Source organism: Temnothorax longispinosus, chromosome 11, assembly GCF_030848805.1.
Source record: "Temnothorax longispinosus isolate EJ_2023e chromosome 11, Tlon_JGU_v1, whole genome shotgun sequence".
NCBI lineage: Eukaryota > Metazoa > Arthropoda > Insecta > Hymenoptera > Formicidae > Temnothorax > Temnothorax longispinosus.
In genome coordinates this window covers 8922475-8937328 of record NC_092368.1, presented here as the reverse complement: position 1 = coordinate 8937328, position 14854 = coordinate 8922475, and the positions used below count along the sequence as shown (strand labels likewise).

At 42.9% G+C, this 14854-nt stretch overlaps 1 protein-coding gene across 1 annotated transcript; it reads left to right on the top strand.

The window, feature by feature from the left end:
• The first annotated feature begins 207 nt into the window (after window positions 1-207).
• On the top strand, window positions 208-5148 carry LOC139822315 (uncharacterized). The gene has a single exon (XM_071793924.1). The coding sequence runs from the start codon at window positions 208-210 to the stop codon at window positions 5146-5148; it is 4941 nt and encodes a 1646-aa protein (XP_071650025.1).
• The last annotated feature ends 9706 nt before the right edge of the window (window positions 5149-14854 follow it).

The following is a 14854-nucleotide window of genomic DNA, read 5'->3' as shown; positions in this document are numbered from 1 at the left end:
GAATCGAGCCATCCGTTATTCGTCACCTTGGCGAGCGGAACAGTTGTGTTGTTTTTCTGGCATTCCAAAGTCGAAGCTTTCTGTTCTCTAGTGTTTGTCGACATTTCGTGCTGAGTTGAGTTGTCGTTGCTTTGAGTTCACGTGAACCCCCAATCCTGCGCGCGTGTTCCACTTGTTTGGTTGATTTAACGTCGTATTCCGATCATCATGGGCCGAGGTCACATAACTAAACGCGAGCTGTGTATACAGCGGATGAGGGAGATCCATGAGCTGTCGATGCTCGCCGTGGACAATGAGGCACAGAGGCCAAATTTCCTAGTTAGATACCCTACCGTGGCTGGACTGATTAAGGATTTTGAGGCGGCTCACCTCAAAATAATCCAAGACTCCTCAGACGAGGAGTTTACCGCGGAAGACGCAATCCGTAAAGAATTCGATACGATACGCTTCGGAGTAATCGGGCGTTATAAGAAATTTGTGGGCGCCGACCGAGCGGCCGCCGCGGCCGCTCAGGCCCCGGTCCAAACGTCGTCTATCCGACTGCCCAAAATCTCACTTCCGGAATTCTCGGGAGATCTCGCGCTTTGGCCCTCGTTCATCGCGTTGTTCAACGTTTCTATTCACGAGAATCGGAGCATCTCCTCCATGGAGAAGTACCAATATCTGGTAGCCTCATTGAAAGGAGAAGCGCTCAACGGAGCACTGAACTTGTTAGGGTTCCCCACGGACTCTTGGGACTATTTACTCCTCAAATTCTTGTTAGAAGAACTACCTCGTTCGCTTCGCGAGAAATTCGAATCCGAACACCGGGCAGAGGAGATACCAAAGTACGCGCAACTCACGAAGTTCCTATCGGATCACTGCCGGGTTCTCGCGTCCGTATCGGGCCCCACGAATATGTCGATCAAGTCACAGTCGCCTTTGGCAAAAAAATCCGCATCGGCCTCGTCGCTTGCTACTCAGACTGCCGAGTGTCCGGTGTGCAAAGAGCAACATCTCGTGTTTAAGTGCCCTCGATTCTTGAAATTATCCCCTCGGGAAAGGCATTCAACGGCCAAAACCGCGAATTTGTGTCTCAATTGCCTTCGCGCGGGTCATGGCACTAACAACTGCACATCGACGGGGACGTGCCGGTCGTGCCAGGTTAGGCATCATACCCTATTGCACTTCGGACGGAATTCGGGTCCAGTGGGCACCCCGGCGGATACCGGAGCCCCCTCTGAATCGGCCGCCGAGGAGAGTTCGTCGCCACAACATAACGAGCCCCTCGTCACCATGACCAGCGTCGCGAAATCGAGTTCGACCGTATTACTGTCAACGGTACAGACCGAAGCCCTCGACGTCCATGGGAATCCATTCCCTGTTCGCATGCTTTTGGATAGTGCTAGTCAATTGAACTTTATCTCGGAAAACTGCATGCAAAGGGGTGGTTTCGGACGAACCAAAGGTCGCACGGTAGTTCTAGCGGTTAATGATACTAGGGCGGCTGCTACTCGAGGCAGCACCTCACTCGTGATTCAAGTACAGGGTAATGGCACTACTCGCGTTCCGATAAAGGCTACGATTCTCCCACGCATCTCCGCCCAATTACCTAGTAGTCAAGTCGAACAAAGAGCGTGGAAACACATAGAGGGATTGAAACTTGCGGATCCGCAGTATCACCGACCGGGTCCCATCGATATCTTAATCGGCGCAGAGATCTTTACGTCATTGCTTCGAGACGGTCGTCGCGTAGGGAAGAAGGGCGAACCAGACGCCTTTAATTCCATTTTCGGTTGGGTTCTAGTCGGTTCGGTATCGACTCAGGCATCTCGGTCTACACACTCGTTCCTGACTCTCGATTCATTAGACGCGTCTCTCAGTCGATTTTGGCAGTTAGACGAGATTTCCACGGCTCCGCCGTATTCACAGGAAGATAAACGTTGCGAGGAATTATTTGCGCAGACCACGCGTCGCGATGTATCTGGTCGATTTGTAATATCGTATCCTTTCATAAAGGACAAACCTTGTTTCGTTGGCACGCGTCAAGTAGCCGTGAACAGATTTCGCGCACTTGAGCGTCGCTTCAAAGCGGATAAAGAATTCAAAATAAATTACAACAAATTCATGCAGGATTACTTAGATAATGGCTATATGAAATTGATCAAGCAGCCGTTCCCAGTGGACGGACCTGACTTTTACCTACCCCATCATGGGGTATTCAAGTCGGATAGCACGACTACGAAATTGCGCGTCGTATTTGATGGATCGGCTAAGGATCTGAACGGCGTCTCGCTGAATCAAATGTTGCGATCCGGTCCCAAATTACAATCAGACATAGTTGTGATATTATTGATGTTCCGGCTCGGCCTCGTGGCGCTCACCGCGGATGTCAGACAGATGTTCCTTCAGATATTGGTCGAACTCGGTCATTGTGACTATCAACGAATAGTGTGGCGTTTCTCAGAAAACGATCCGATCTCGGACTACCTTTTGCTGACTGTCATTTTCGGATTGACATGCTCTCCATTCATAGCAATTGCTTGCATGTTAAAGCTAGCGGCCGAAGGCAAAACGAGATACCCATTGGCCGCGGCTGCCTTGAAAGAGAGCGTCTACGTCGACGATGTGGTGACGAGTGTCGAGTCAGTAGAGAAGGCTCGCGAGCTTCAGCGGCAACTACAAGCCTTGCTTAAAACTGCCGGCTTCGAACTCAGAAAATGGGCTAGTAGCCATCCGTCGGTCTTAGCTGATCTGGATCCGGAACTTTGCAGCCAATCGTTACTATCCTTTGAATCGCCGGAAGACCAGTTTCTTAAGGTCCTTGGACTTCGTTGGTACCCTCAAACGGACGACTTTGGATTTCAAGTCAACCCGTTGGACAGAGATTGCACCAAACGCACCATTCTCTCCGAATTAGCTCGCATCTTTGATCCATTGGGGTTCCTGACTCCGCTTACATTCATGGCCAAACGATTGATCCAGCAACTCTGGATGCTTAAAGTAGAGTGGGACGACAGGCCTCCCTCAGAGATATGTTCTAAATGGGAAAGATACAAGTCGGAGCTCTCCGCGTTAGCCTCCATTCGTATACCTCGTACTATCGCGGTCATAAATAAGGTATTCAGGCGAGAAATCCACGGATTTTGTGACGCGAGCGAGCAGGGCTACGGAGCCGTTGTATATATTAGACTTGTCACCGAGAATGGGGTGATAATCCGCATGCTCATCGCCAAATCAAAGGTGGCCCCACTCAAGGCCATCACCTTACCGAGACTCGAACTTTCCGCGGCGGTCCTGCTGTCAGATTTGTTGGAATATGTCGAGAAAATTCTCCGACCTAAAGTTGCCGTCGACGACACATACGCCTGGTCGGATTCTGAGGTTACCCTCGCGTGGATACGCTCGGCTCCGCACCGTTGGAAGACGTTCGTGCGTAATCGTGTCGCACGCATCCAGTCTAACACTAACATTTTCTGCTGGAAACATGTCGATACCAAATCTAACCCCGCTGATTGTTGCTCAAGGGGCTTATTCCCCCAGGAACTAGTCGATCACCCGCTGTGGTGGACCGGTCCTGCGTGGCTCGTCGAATTCGAACCCACTCAAGAAACGACATTGGAAGCTGAGGATCTTCCCGAGGAGGAAGAAAATTCTCGCGCCTTTGTTTCCACAAATCCTGCGGATGATGTAGATTCCATTACTGTTGTCGATTCGCTTCTCGATCGCTTCTCGTCGTTAGACAAACTCGTCAGAGTGTTCGCGTATTGCCTCCGATTCGCTACCAAAACTAGATCAAACGCGCTCACTCTCGTCGTGAATCAAATCGAATTTCACTCGACCTTGTTATACCTCGTCAAACTTGTGCAATCTCGTTGCTTCGCAGAGGATATCGGTAGTTTAAGACGCAATCAGAGTTGCTCCAAACCTCTGCGAAAACTCGCCCCCTTCTTAGATGGTCGCGGAGTCCTCAGGGTGGGCGGCAGGCTTACCCATTCCGCCATCTCATACGAGGCTAAACACCCGGCATTGCTGCCTAATCGACATCGACTCACGGAACTTATAGTAGAGCGCACCCACCGCCTACATCTGCATCCGGGACGTCGATCGTTGCATTATATCCTGTCACAAAACTTCTGGATCCTGGGGGCCCATCAGGCCATTAAACGCTGCCTATCGCGCTGCTATCGGTGCTTCAGGGCGAATCCACGCCCGATGCAACCGCCCATGGCGGACCTACCGTTAGATCGAGTACGTCAGGCTAAGCCCTTTTCGATCACCGGAGTCGACTACGCTGGGCCATTCCCAGTCTACAATCGTCGTTCCCGCGGAGCAACCCCGTTCAAGGCCTACGTGTGCCTTTTTGTCTGCTTCGCAACCAAGGCAGTTCACCTAGAGCTCGCCTTTTCTCTATCTACAGAATCGTTCCTGTCAGCCCTGAGGCGCTTCATCGCTAGACGCGGCCGTTGCTCGCGAATATACAGCGACTGCGGCACCAACTTTGTTGGAGCTCAACGGGAGCTCGTCGGCTGCATGCAGGCCGCCTCGGAACGGGAGCACATCCAGTGGGCCTTCAACCCCCCCTCGGCACCGCATTTCGGTGGCCTTTGGGAAGCCGGGGTCAAATCGATGAAGACCCACTTGAAGCGAGTAGTGGGGACACAGATCTTCACCGTGGAGGAGTTCAGTACGCTCATAACCCAAGTAGAAGCTATCCTGAACTCCAGACCCCTCTGTCCCACCAGTTCAGATCCCAGCGACCTCGGGGTGCTCTCCCCGGAGCACTTCCTCACCCTGGAGCCTCTCGTGGCGGTTCCACACCCTGACCTGAACCCGGTGCCGATGAACAGACTCGATCGGTGGCAACTGATGCAACATATGCACCAGCAGTTCTGGAAGAGGTGGCATGATGAATACTTGCACACCCTCCAACAGCGACCGAAGTGGTTGCAATCGGCACCTACGGTAAAAAAGGACACACTGGTCCTGGTAAAGGGCGAAAACGCCCCTCCCTTGCAATGGAGGCGAGGGCGAATCGTGGAACTGCACCCGGGCCGTGACGGCGTCGCTCGGGTCGCTACGGTGCGGATGGCGGATGGCGTGCTTACTCGTCCTCTGGTGAAGTTGTGCCCACTGCCGATGGACACTTCGCCAGAGGAATCTATTTAAGCGTAGAAAATACGTCGTATTTTGGTGGGCGGTATGTTCGGCGTATCGCCTTGTAAATAGCATAGTTACTTCATGTTCATGTATTCATTTATCGTTTATACCTAGTTGCATAAGTCGTTTGTAATTCTCGCGCGAAACGTCGGCGGATCGCGATCAGCCAAATCATGCGACTCACCTGTCGGTGCTGCCATCGCCCATCCGCCGACGGTATCCACCACCACCCCCCCCCCCGGAAAGGGAACAACTACTCGCCCGCAGCGACATGTTCCAGGACCGCGGGGAGAAGACACTCATCGTCAAATAGTCGGAGAGGACACACCTCTCATCAGAACTTCTCGTCAAGCCGCCGTGCGGCACACACACACACATAGTCTAAGAGCCGTCTTACGGCACACGTTCGCCGGGCAAAACGCATCACGGAATCGCCTTTGCCGCCTTGCTCAACCGGGAGTGCGCACGTCTCCTACTGCTTTTTCCTGCCTGCTCTATCGCTTGCTCTCCACCGTTTGCTTGCTTGCACGAGTTTTGCCATCGCATGCCGAACGAGACCCACGGAGCGGCCAAGTTCAGGGGACAGGACGAGGATTGGCGGAATCACGGGGACGACGGCCGACACGGTGAGTCGCTTCGCTTAATATTTCGTTGCATGCGTTTCTGCTTTCGCGCTAAACAATTGATAGTCGTGAGGGGAAAGCGACAACCCCCCTCTGGTCCTTCGAGTATCGCAAATCTTGCCTCCGGGGCGAAACTATCCCCGTTCACGCGAATTTATTAAAGCGGTCGGTTAATTCTAGTTTTAACTAAATTATTTTAGGTGACATAATATATATATATTATTATAATATATATATGTATATATATACAGGGTGTATCATTTTAAGTGATTCAGCTGAATATCTCTTAAAGTAAAAAAGATTGGAAAAATTGTTTCAGACAAAAGTTGTTTGGTTTCAAGGGGTACATAAGATGGTGTCATTAGTTTCACCTTAAATAGTTGCTTGAAAGTCACGTAAAGGTCACTTTCAATTTTTTAAATAGAACCACCTACTTTTTATTACATATTCTTGTAGCTTATCTCGAGGGCTTTCCAAAACACTATAAGAAAGTATTTTTTCATTAAGAACTTTTGGAATTATAAGGCTTGAAAGTTTTAGTATTTTGACATAAAATACAAAATATCTTGTAAAACATTAAGTTTGCGGTAATGTTACCTTAATACTTTTATGCACAGAATAATGAGACGAATCACGTGGTATAAAAAAAAGCATAGTTCCTTTAAGAAAAAATATGTAATTTGCAACACGCATCTGCATACTTTTTCTTAAAAGCAACTGTCTTTTTTTCATATCAATTGATTCGTCTCATTATTCTGTGCATAAAAGTATTAAGGTAACATTACCGCATATTTAAATATCTAGCAGGGCCAAGTTTTTTAAACTAAAATTTGAAAAGTTTTTTAAATTGTATTAATTTTTACATATCACTTTGGGTTTGAATAGGGTAACACAATTTTATATTATTTTTTAAAAGAAGAATTAAAGCTACTAGCACTTGGGTTGGAATAGGAAAACTCTTGAATGGGAATACAAAGATACGTACTACTTGAGTTTTATTTAACTATTTTTTTTGTATAGATGCTACTTCTTGAATTTGATTTTTAAATGTACAATAGTTATTTTTCGAGATAATACACACGTAAGTAGCGCAATTTAATAATTTTATTAAATTGGAATGCAAACATACGTATCACTTGAGTTTTTTTTTTATAAAGATACTGCAACTTGGGTTTATTAAATCTTAGTTACACAATATTTCTTACTCTCAGCATTACCCAAAGCCGACGGGGCCGTGGTAAGACTTGGCTCCATTCTTTTTGTTTTATTTTTATAAATTTTGTTTTTTATTTTTTTTATATTTTATTCATTTTTTGTTTTTATATTTTTTATTTTCATTTTTTATATTTTTTTTAGTTATTTATATTTCTTTATCTGCTTCGTATTTATGTTTTTTGTATTGTTTTTTTTTATAATGTTTTCAATGCGTAGCCTTTCCTTTAAACGTATTTTTTTAGTACAAAAGTAATTTTTTGTTATAAAATGTTATAATGAGGAGTAGGACCAATATACGAGCATTAATCGATGTTACAACAATTTTAACTTGTATCAAGATTTATTAAATTGACGTTTTGTACCATACTCGGACTTCATTAAAATTGTCAATTAAGCAAATAATTAATAAACTAACATATATCGGGGTCAAATCGCAATCAATCAAACATGGAGACGTACCGCAATCACAAAGTCAAAAAACTTAAACATTGTAGAACGCTTTCTTCGCAAATCAATCATGCTCCAGTTAAATTTCCGTTTTTATTAAGTGTCATCGTCCCGTGGAGACCCATGCAAATCCACAATTTTAAAAGGCACCATACATTTCTGGACCAACTTAGTGGCATATAAGTGTTCAGAGATGACGGGAACCATGATAGGCAATAATTATATGGCATCGGTATAACACATCTTCATCCACTGGGGTCCCTTCAGGAGCGCCAGAGCTAACTCCCGAAGGTTTTCCCAGTGGCCCTCAAGGGGAAAGACCCCCCACCTCCGGGGAGAGGCGGGGGGAGTGCCGGATTCCATGCACGTACATCGCGGAGATACTACGTGCATGGCCTACCGGCTAAAACTCTCACGAGTCCCTCTCGGCGCTATTGAAGGGAGACCTCGGGAATCGCATAAGCATACCGTCCGAGACCTCCCCACGCCTGTGTGTCCTTACGGAGAGGAGGCTCTGTGAGCCCCCTCCCCACTGTCCTGACGGACAAACCTATATTGTTGTGGCGGATTGGGGGGGACTAACCCCAAACCGCCACCCCTACCTCCGGGGGTGCTGACCGTGGTCGGCTGCGGGCGCGTGGTTAACTCCGCCCACGCGCCCGCTCCCCGGAAATATCTTTGGTCCTAGTGTACCTGTCATCAGTTACAACACTAGTATTAATAATCACGTGCGGCCCATATTCTATTTCGTCTTCAATGAGCGTGCTGCACTTTTGACATGTCTGTTTTGTTTTATGTCCGTCATCTATTGCCTGCTGCATAAAACCAAAACCGTAACAAAATATTAAGTCAACATTGATGCTGAGAGTAATGCTTTGCGTGTCAAAATTATATCCGCATTGGCAGAAAACTTTTGTTTTGTGGCTCGATATATCTTTAAAAACATATTGAGCTAAGTGGGCAACGTTACACTCAGTATCCATGCGCTTTATTGTTCTTGTGAACGATTCTATTTTGAATAGTCCCATTTTGGAAAGTATGTCTGCTCTCTCTCGGTAATCAACTATCGTGAGTTTTTGCTTGCCTGTTAGTACTTTTAGAGCCAATCGTATGGTCTGATTATTCGATTTCTTAAGTATCTCGCAATAGACTTGATTTGATGCCATCGCGCTCATGATTATTTGAAACAACGAATCAAACGCACAAGTTTTCTTTAGGTTGAGCCTAAACTTTCCCATAATTACAGGCTCGCAAAACAAGCCATTTTTAAATACTGAAAGTTTTGAGACCTTTGTATCTTTAATATATTCCCATTCCGGGCATATATCCAAATATGAAGGTTTGCTCTTTTTTTGACCGGAGATTCTTTTGGCTTAGCGATGCTCGATTCCTTTCCGGCTTTCCCACGCCAATTTTCACACGTATTCCAAATGTTACAGTTATTAGCCGTACTCGATTGGACGTTTTTATCACCTATGAAGGAATCACTTGTCAAACTGTCCTCACAATCCGCATCGGTCTCATCGTTGATAAAATTCGATACGTTTTTACACATGATAATTACCGTACGGTAATGAAATAAATATATTGGACAATAATAGTGAGACTTCTTCAATTAGTCATAAACAGCTAAAACCGACAGAGTGTAAAAACGTATCGAATTTTGCATTATATTTCTGTCTCTGTCAATTTTTGCTCTTTATTGCCAATTTGAGGAGTCTCGCTGTCATTGTGTGGTATGTCGATTCCATTATCATGTTGGGTGTTTTCCGTACTTCTATGTAGTTCGTAATCAGATGTTGTTTCCAACCCGCTAGCCTCAAAACTAAATTCGGATTCTCGAGAACTTTAAATGCGTGATTCAAATTCATCCTTATTAATAATCTTTCTGCCTTTTAAATCTCTTTCTTTTATTAATGGCAGATCTTGTTCGTTAGAAGCCAGTTTCACTTTGCCATCAAGATAGTCCAAATAATGAAGAACGAACTTATCAATGCGCATTGACAATTTAATGTCAAACGCACGGCATTTCAAATCGTTAAACTCTGACAATATGATCTCGCTCGACTAACCAAAACAGCTAAATAATCAAAAACGGCCAAATTTTGAGCAGATAAAGGATGTTGAAAATAAATTTAATAACTTTAATAAAAATATACAATTATGTTAACGTTTCGAGTTTTACTTGGCCTTTTTCAGAACCATAAATAACGATGACTAACATATTAAAATATCTCGTATCAATTTACAATAAAAGAATCGGAGTAGATCTCATCCATGAAATCCATGAAATATGGACAGATAGTCAAAGTGAAGTCGGAGAGTGCATCGTCGAATATTCGTCAAAGTTACATACAATATCGGCCGTATTCTTCATTGCATGACTTATGTGCGTCCATGGAAACCAAATAAGAGTTCAATAATTGGGTAAACATCCCGTTTAGGGGACCCACCTCCGATGGCCTTGATCTTGACATATGTTGTCAAGGTCACCCTCCTGAGTGACCTTTAGAAGGTTTTAGTCGGGGGTCGCTTTTGATTAAAAAGTTATAAACAAAAAAAGTTCGAAAAATATAGCAGCTATTTTGAGTATTGGAAGGCATAAATGACTAATAAATATGTCGAAATAATTCACGCATACACTTTCCACGCGAACTTAGGTTCACCCCCACCCCCGTTTTTGTAGATTAGTGACACGCTTTAAACAGTTAAATACTTTTAAATCGCGTCATCTAATCTACATAGGTTAGATGACGCTCTTTAAAAGTATTTAACTGTTTAAAGCGCGTCATCTAACCTATGTAGGTTAGATGACGCGCTTTAACAGTATTTAATTGTTTAAAACGCGTCAACTAACCCATGCGTAAACTAACTACCGCACCTCCCCCGAAAGCAGGAAGGGGGTGTGGGTGAACCTCGGTTCGCGTGAAAAGTATATGCGTGATATTTCGGGGCTACCGCACCTCCCCCGAAAGCAGGGGGTGTGGGTGAACCTAGGTTCGCATGAAAAGTGTATGCGTGAACTATTTCGGGGCTACCGCACCTCCCCCGGAAGCAGGGGGGGGTGTGGGTGAACCTCGGTTCGCGTGAAAAGTATATGCGTGATATTTCGGGGCTACCGCACCTCCCCCGAAAGCAGGGGGGTGTGGGTGAACCTAGGTTCGCGTGAAAAGTGTATGCGTGAACTATTTCGGGGCTACCGCACCTCCCCCGGAAGCAGGGGGGGTGTGGGTGAACTTCGGTTCGCGTGAAAAGTGTATGCGTAAACTATTTCGGGGTTACCGCACCTCCCCCGATAGCAGGGGGGGTGTGGGTAAACCTCAGTTCGCGTGAAAAGTGTATGCGTGAACTATTTCGGGGCTACCGCACCTCCTCCGAAAGCAGGGGGGGTGTGGGTGAACCTCGGTTCGCGTGAAAAGTGTATGCGTGAACTATTTCGACATATATATTAGTTTATGCCTTCCAATACTCAAAATAGCTGCTATATTTTCCAAACTTTTTTTGTTAATATTTTTTTAATAAAAAGCGACCCCCGACTAAAACCTTCTGAAGGTCACTCAGGAGGGTGACCTTGACAACATATGTCAAGGTCAAGGCCATCGGAGATGGGTCCCCTAAACGGGATGTTTACCAATAATTGTATTGAAAAACCTTTTCTGTCGCAGACCAACTTAGTGGCAACTATATAGAAAAATGTTATGAAAATCCCCGTAAGAACAAAGTAAAATTTTTTCCCTAAATTTAGACTAATAAGAGGACTCACATAAGCGATACAACAGAACGAGGTGGCGGCGCGAGCCGTCGTGGTCGTCCTCTTCGGCCGCCATTCAACGCTCAGCTCAGAACTGGCACGGACTAGGGGAATCCGACTGTCTAATTAAAACAAAGCATTGCGATGGCCCTCGCGGGTGTTGACGCAATGTGATTTCTGCCCAGTGCTCTGAATGTCAACGTGAAGAAATTCAAGCAAGCGCGGGTAAACGGCTTCCATCATCTTCCATCATCTTACGAAAGCGTGTGATCACCGCGAAAAATTACAGCTGACTGAGAAGGTATTCACATCGCATTTTTTCAAAACGGAAAGTTTAAAAATTGAGTAATTTGATTTACATAGATGTTTGGATGACCTTAAGAGAAAACTTTTGTCTAGTTCCTTTTTGATTGTTTACCTTTAAATATTTGGCAACAGATTATTGCACATCACACTATACATAAAAAGAAGCTTGATTGGTTGTTGGAATCCAAGAGAATTTATCTCTACAAAAAAATCAAACCCATAGAGTTTTCGTGTAAAAACACAGAAGATGGAAGGGAGAAAATTAATAACATTAAATTTGCACATTCAAATTCTGATTCTGACTGAATAAATGGTTCTTGAATTTTTCAAATGTTGATATTCCAACCGAAGTTTTATTTTTGCTACAGCTTGGAGATAAATTTAGTTTACCGTTCTCTATTAACAGAAAAAAAACCCATTTATGAGTTCATTAAAGATTTAGAATGCAACTATAAAAAACATACAATAAATTATCGAATTAGGATACGTAATGTCGCGATTTTTTACAAGAGCTGACAAAGGTAATGTCACTGTAGCACTAGACAAAAATGAGTACACTCAAAAAATCGAGACGTTACTTACAATTAGTGACAATGACACGTATGAAGTAGTTGAAAGAAATCCGTCTGCCAAAATTGAGAGAGAATTAAATAATCTTATTAAAAAATGGCTACAGAAAAAATATATCTCTAAGAATCAATATTTTTTCTTACATTCTACTGATTCTATACTTCCAAAAGCTTATGGTCTTCCAAATATTCACAAAAAGAACGTTCCATTCAGAATAATAGTCTCATCAGTTAATACGGCTCTATATAATCTAGCATCATTTTTTACAGAAAATTTTAGCAGATAGTTTACCGAAACCAAAGAGCCACGTTAACAATAGTTTTGATTTGTGCACCGACCTCTTGAAAATAAAATTGCAAGATTTTGAGATTTTGATTTCGTTGGATGCGGTATCGTTGTTCACGAACGTTCCATCTGAATTGGTCGTGGAGGGCTTAAGAAAGAGGTGGAAGTTTATTAAATCTAAAACAAAGTTATCTCAATTTAAGTTTATTGCTGCAGTCTTTTGGCTTCCACCTTTTTCACGTTTAACAATGTCATCTACAAACAAACTTTTGGATCTCCAATGAGCTCCCCTTTATCTCCGACTGTGGCCGACATTGTTATGGAAGACTTGGAGGAAAGGATTTTGGGCACATTGAATATCCGTCTATCGTTTTACAGGCGCTATGTTGATATTGTTATGACAGTTCTAAAGGATAGCGTTCAAGATGTTGTATATCACTTTAATAATTACCACGACAGACTCAAATTTACAGTTGAATACGAGAAAAATGGTTGCCTTAGCTTTCTGGATCTGATGCTGATTGTTAGAAACAACATGATTCTAACAGATTGATTTTATAACAAAGCTTTCTCGGGTAGACTATTGTCTTTTTTTTCGAGTCATCCTATTCAACATAAAATAGAGGAACAATCTATAGTCTGTTGGGCAGAGCAATCATGTTGACACACCCTAGCTTTTACAATAAAAATTTAATTTTTGTTATTAACGTATTACTTAAAAATGGGTATTCTATTGATTTAATATTCTTACATATTAATAAAAGATTGAGGAAACTTCAGTCTTTAAAGAATAACAATAACACTTGTAATTATTCTGAATGTTCCCAACAAAAAAAGAGTTTTATTGTTAAGCCATATTTAAAATCTACTTCGGAAATCATTGCTTCAGCTGTGAATAAATCAGAAAATCCTGTGGAATATCGTATTCTTAATAAACTTAGTAGCATCATTAAGGTCCAGAAGGATGGAAATTCTTATTTTTCTAACAGCGATGTGATATACAAATTTTGTTGTAAGGATTGTGATGCCTCTTATGTCGGTCAAACTAAGAGGCAATTGCATACCAGATTGAAAGAATATGAAAACAATATTAAACTGGATGAGTCCAAACATTCGGTTGTCTCAGAACATATTGCAAAATTCAATCATTAATTCGATTGGAATAATACACGCATTTTAGAAATTAAGCATAATTACCAAAAAAGATTGATCGCGGAAATGATTTATATTAAAGAGCAGCCAAATGGTATAAATTTAAACAAGGACACAGAATTATTGGACAATGTCTATTTTGATATTTTGAATTTGTTATCTTAAATGTCTGTTAACAATAATGACTATTGGTTACTATGCCCTTGCGATGTGAATACTTTCTCACAATCAGTCAGCTGTAATTCTTCGCGGTAATCACACGCTTTCGTAAAATAATGGAGAGAATTCATCCTCGTTTTTGTTGTATTGACCGCTTATGTGAGTCCTCTATTAGTCTAAATTCAGTAAAGAAATTTTATTTTGTTCTTACGGGATTTTCAAAAAAAATTTTCTATATAGTTGCCACTAAGTTGGTCTGCGACAGAGAAGGCTTTTCAATACAAGTATTGATTACTTGGTTTCCATGGACACACATGGGTCATGCAATGAAGAATACGGCCGATATTGTATGTAACTTTGACGAATATTCCACGATGTACTCTCCGACTTCACTTTGACTATCTGTCCATATTTCATGGGTGATATCTACTCCGATTCTTTTATTGTAAATTGATGCGTCAGATCTACTCCAATTCTTTTATTGTAAATTGATACGAGATGATTTAATATATTAGTCATCGTTATTTATGGTTCTGAAGAAGGCCAAGAAATGCTCAAAACGTTAACATAATTGTATATTTTTATTGAAGTTATTAAATTTATTTTCAACATCCTTTATTCACTCGAAATTTGACCGTTTTTGATTATTTAGCCGTTAAACTCTGATCCTACCGACAAGGACGTTGCTATTTTTAAACTTTCTTCGAAATGACATCGCATAATGCCGGTCCAAAGGGGCAGATACGGAATTAACTGTTTTTTTTTTTTTTCAAACAATTAGCAAAGTCGGAATTGAAATATGCGTTAATTACGCTTCCGTTTCTCGATTTTCTGCTGATATTTTCCGCATTTCAGTATAATGTGTTTGCCCACATCTGCCAGTCGGTATCAATGTCGTCTTCTGCATCACTACTCTCGCTGACCTTGTCCTCATTAGATTCTTTGACATTATCCTCAATGTCCTTGAAAAGAACTCCTTGAATTGTCTTATTGAGAGCTTGGATACGTATTTCAGCTGATATTGGCACTCCGTCGCGCGTGTTGCCGATTGATTCACTTAAATGATACGACCAGTATTGATTTAATAAAATAGGTTAACGTCTCGAAATCTTGCATTTGATATGCTTGGGAAATACACCGTATATAGAATTTTCGTGCTGCGCTTACTTTTCGGTCAAAGCATTTCCACCGGGACACCATGAAAATA

Excerpts from the sequence above, each read along its gene's own strand:
- LOC139822315 (XM_071793924.1), top strand. The coding sequence starts at position 208 with ATGGGCCGAGGTCACATAACTAAACGCGAGCTGTGTATACAGCGGATG.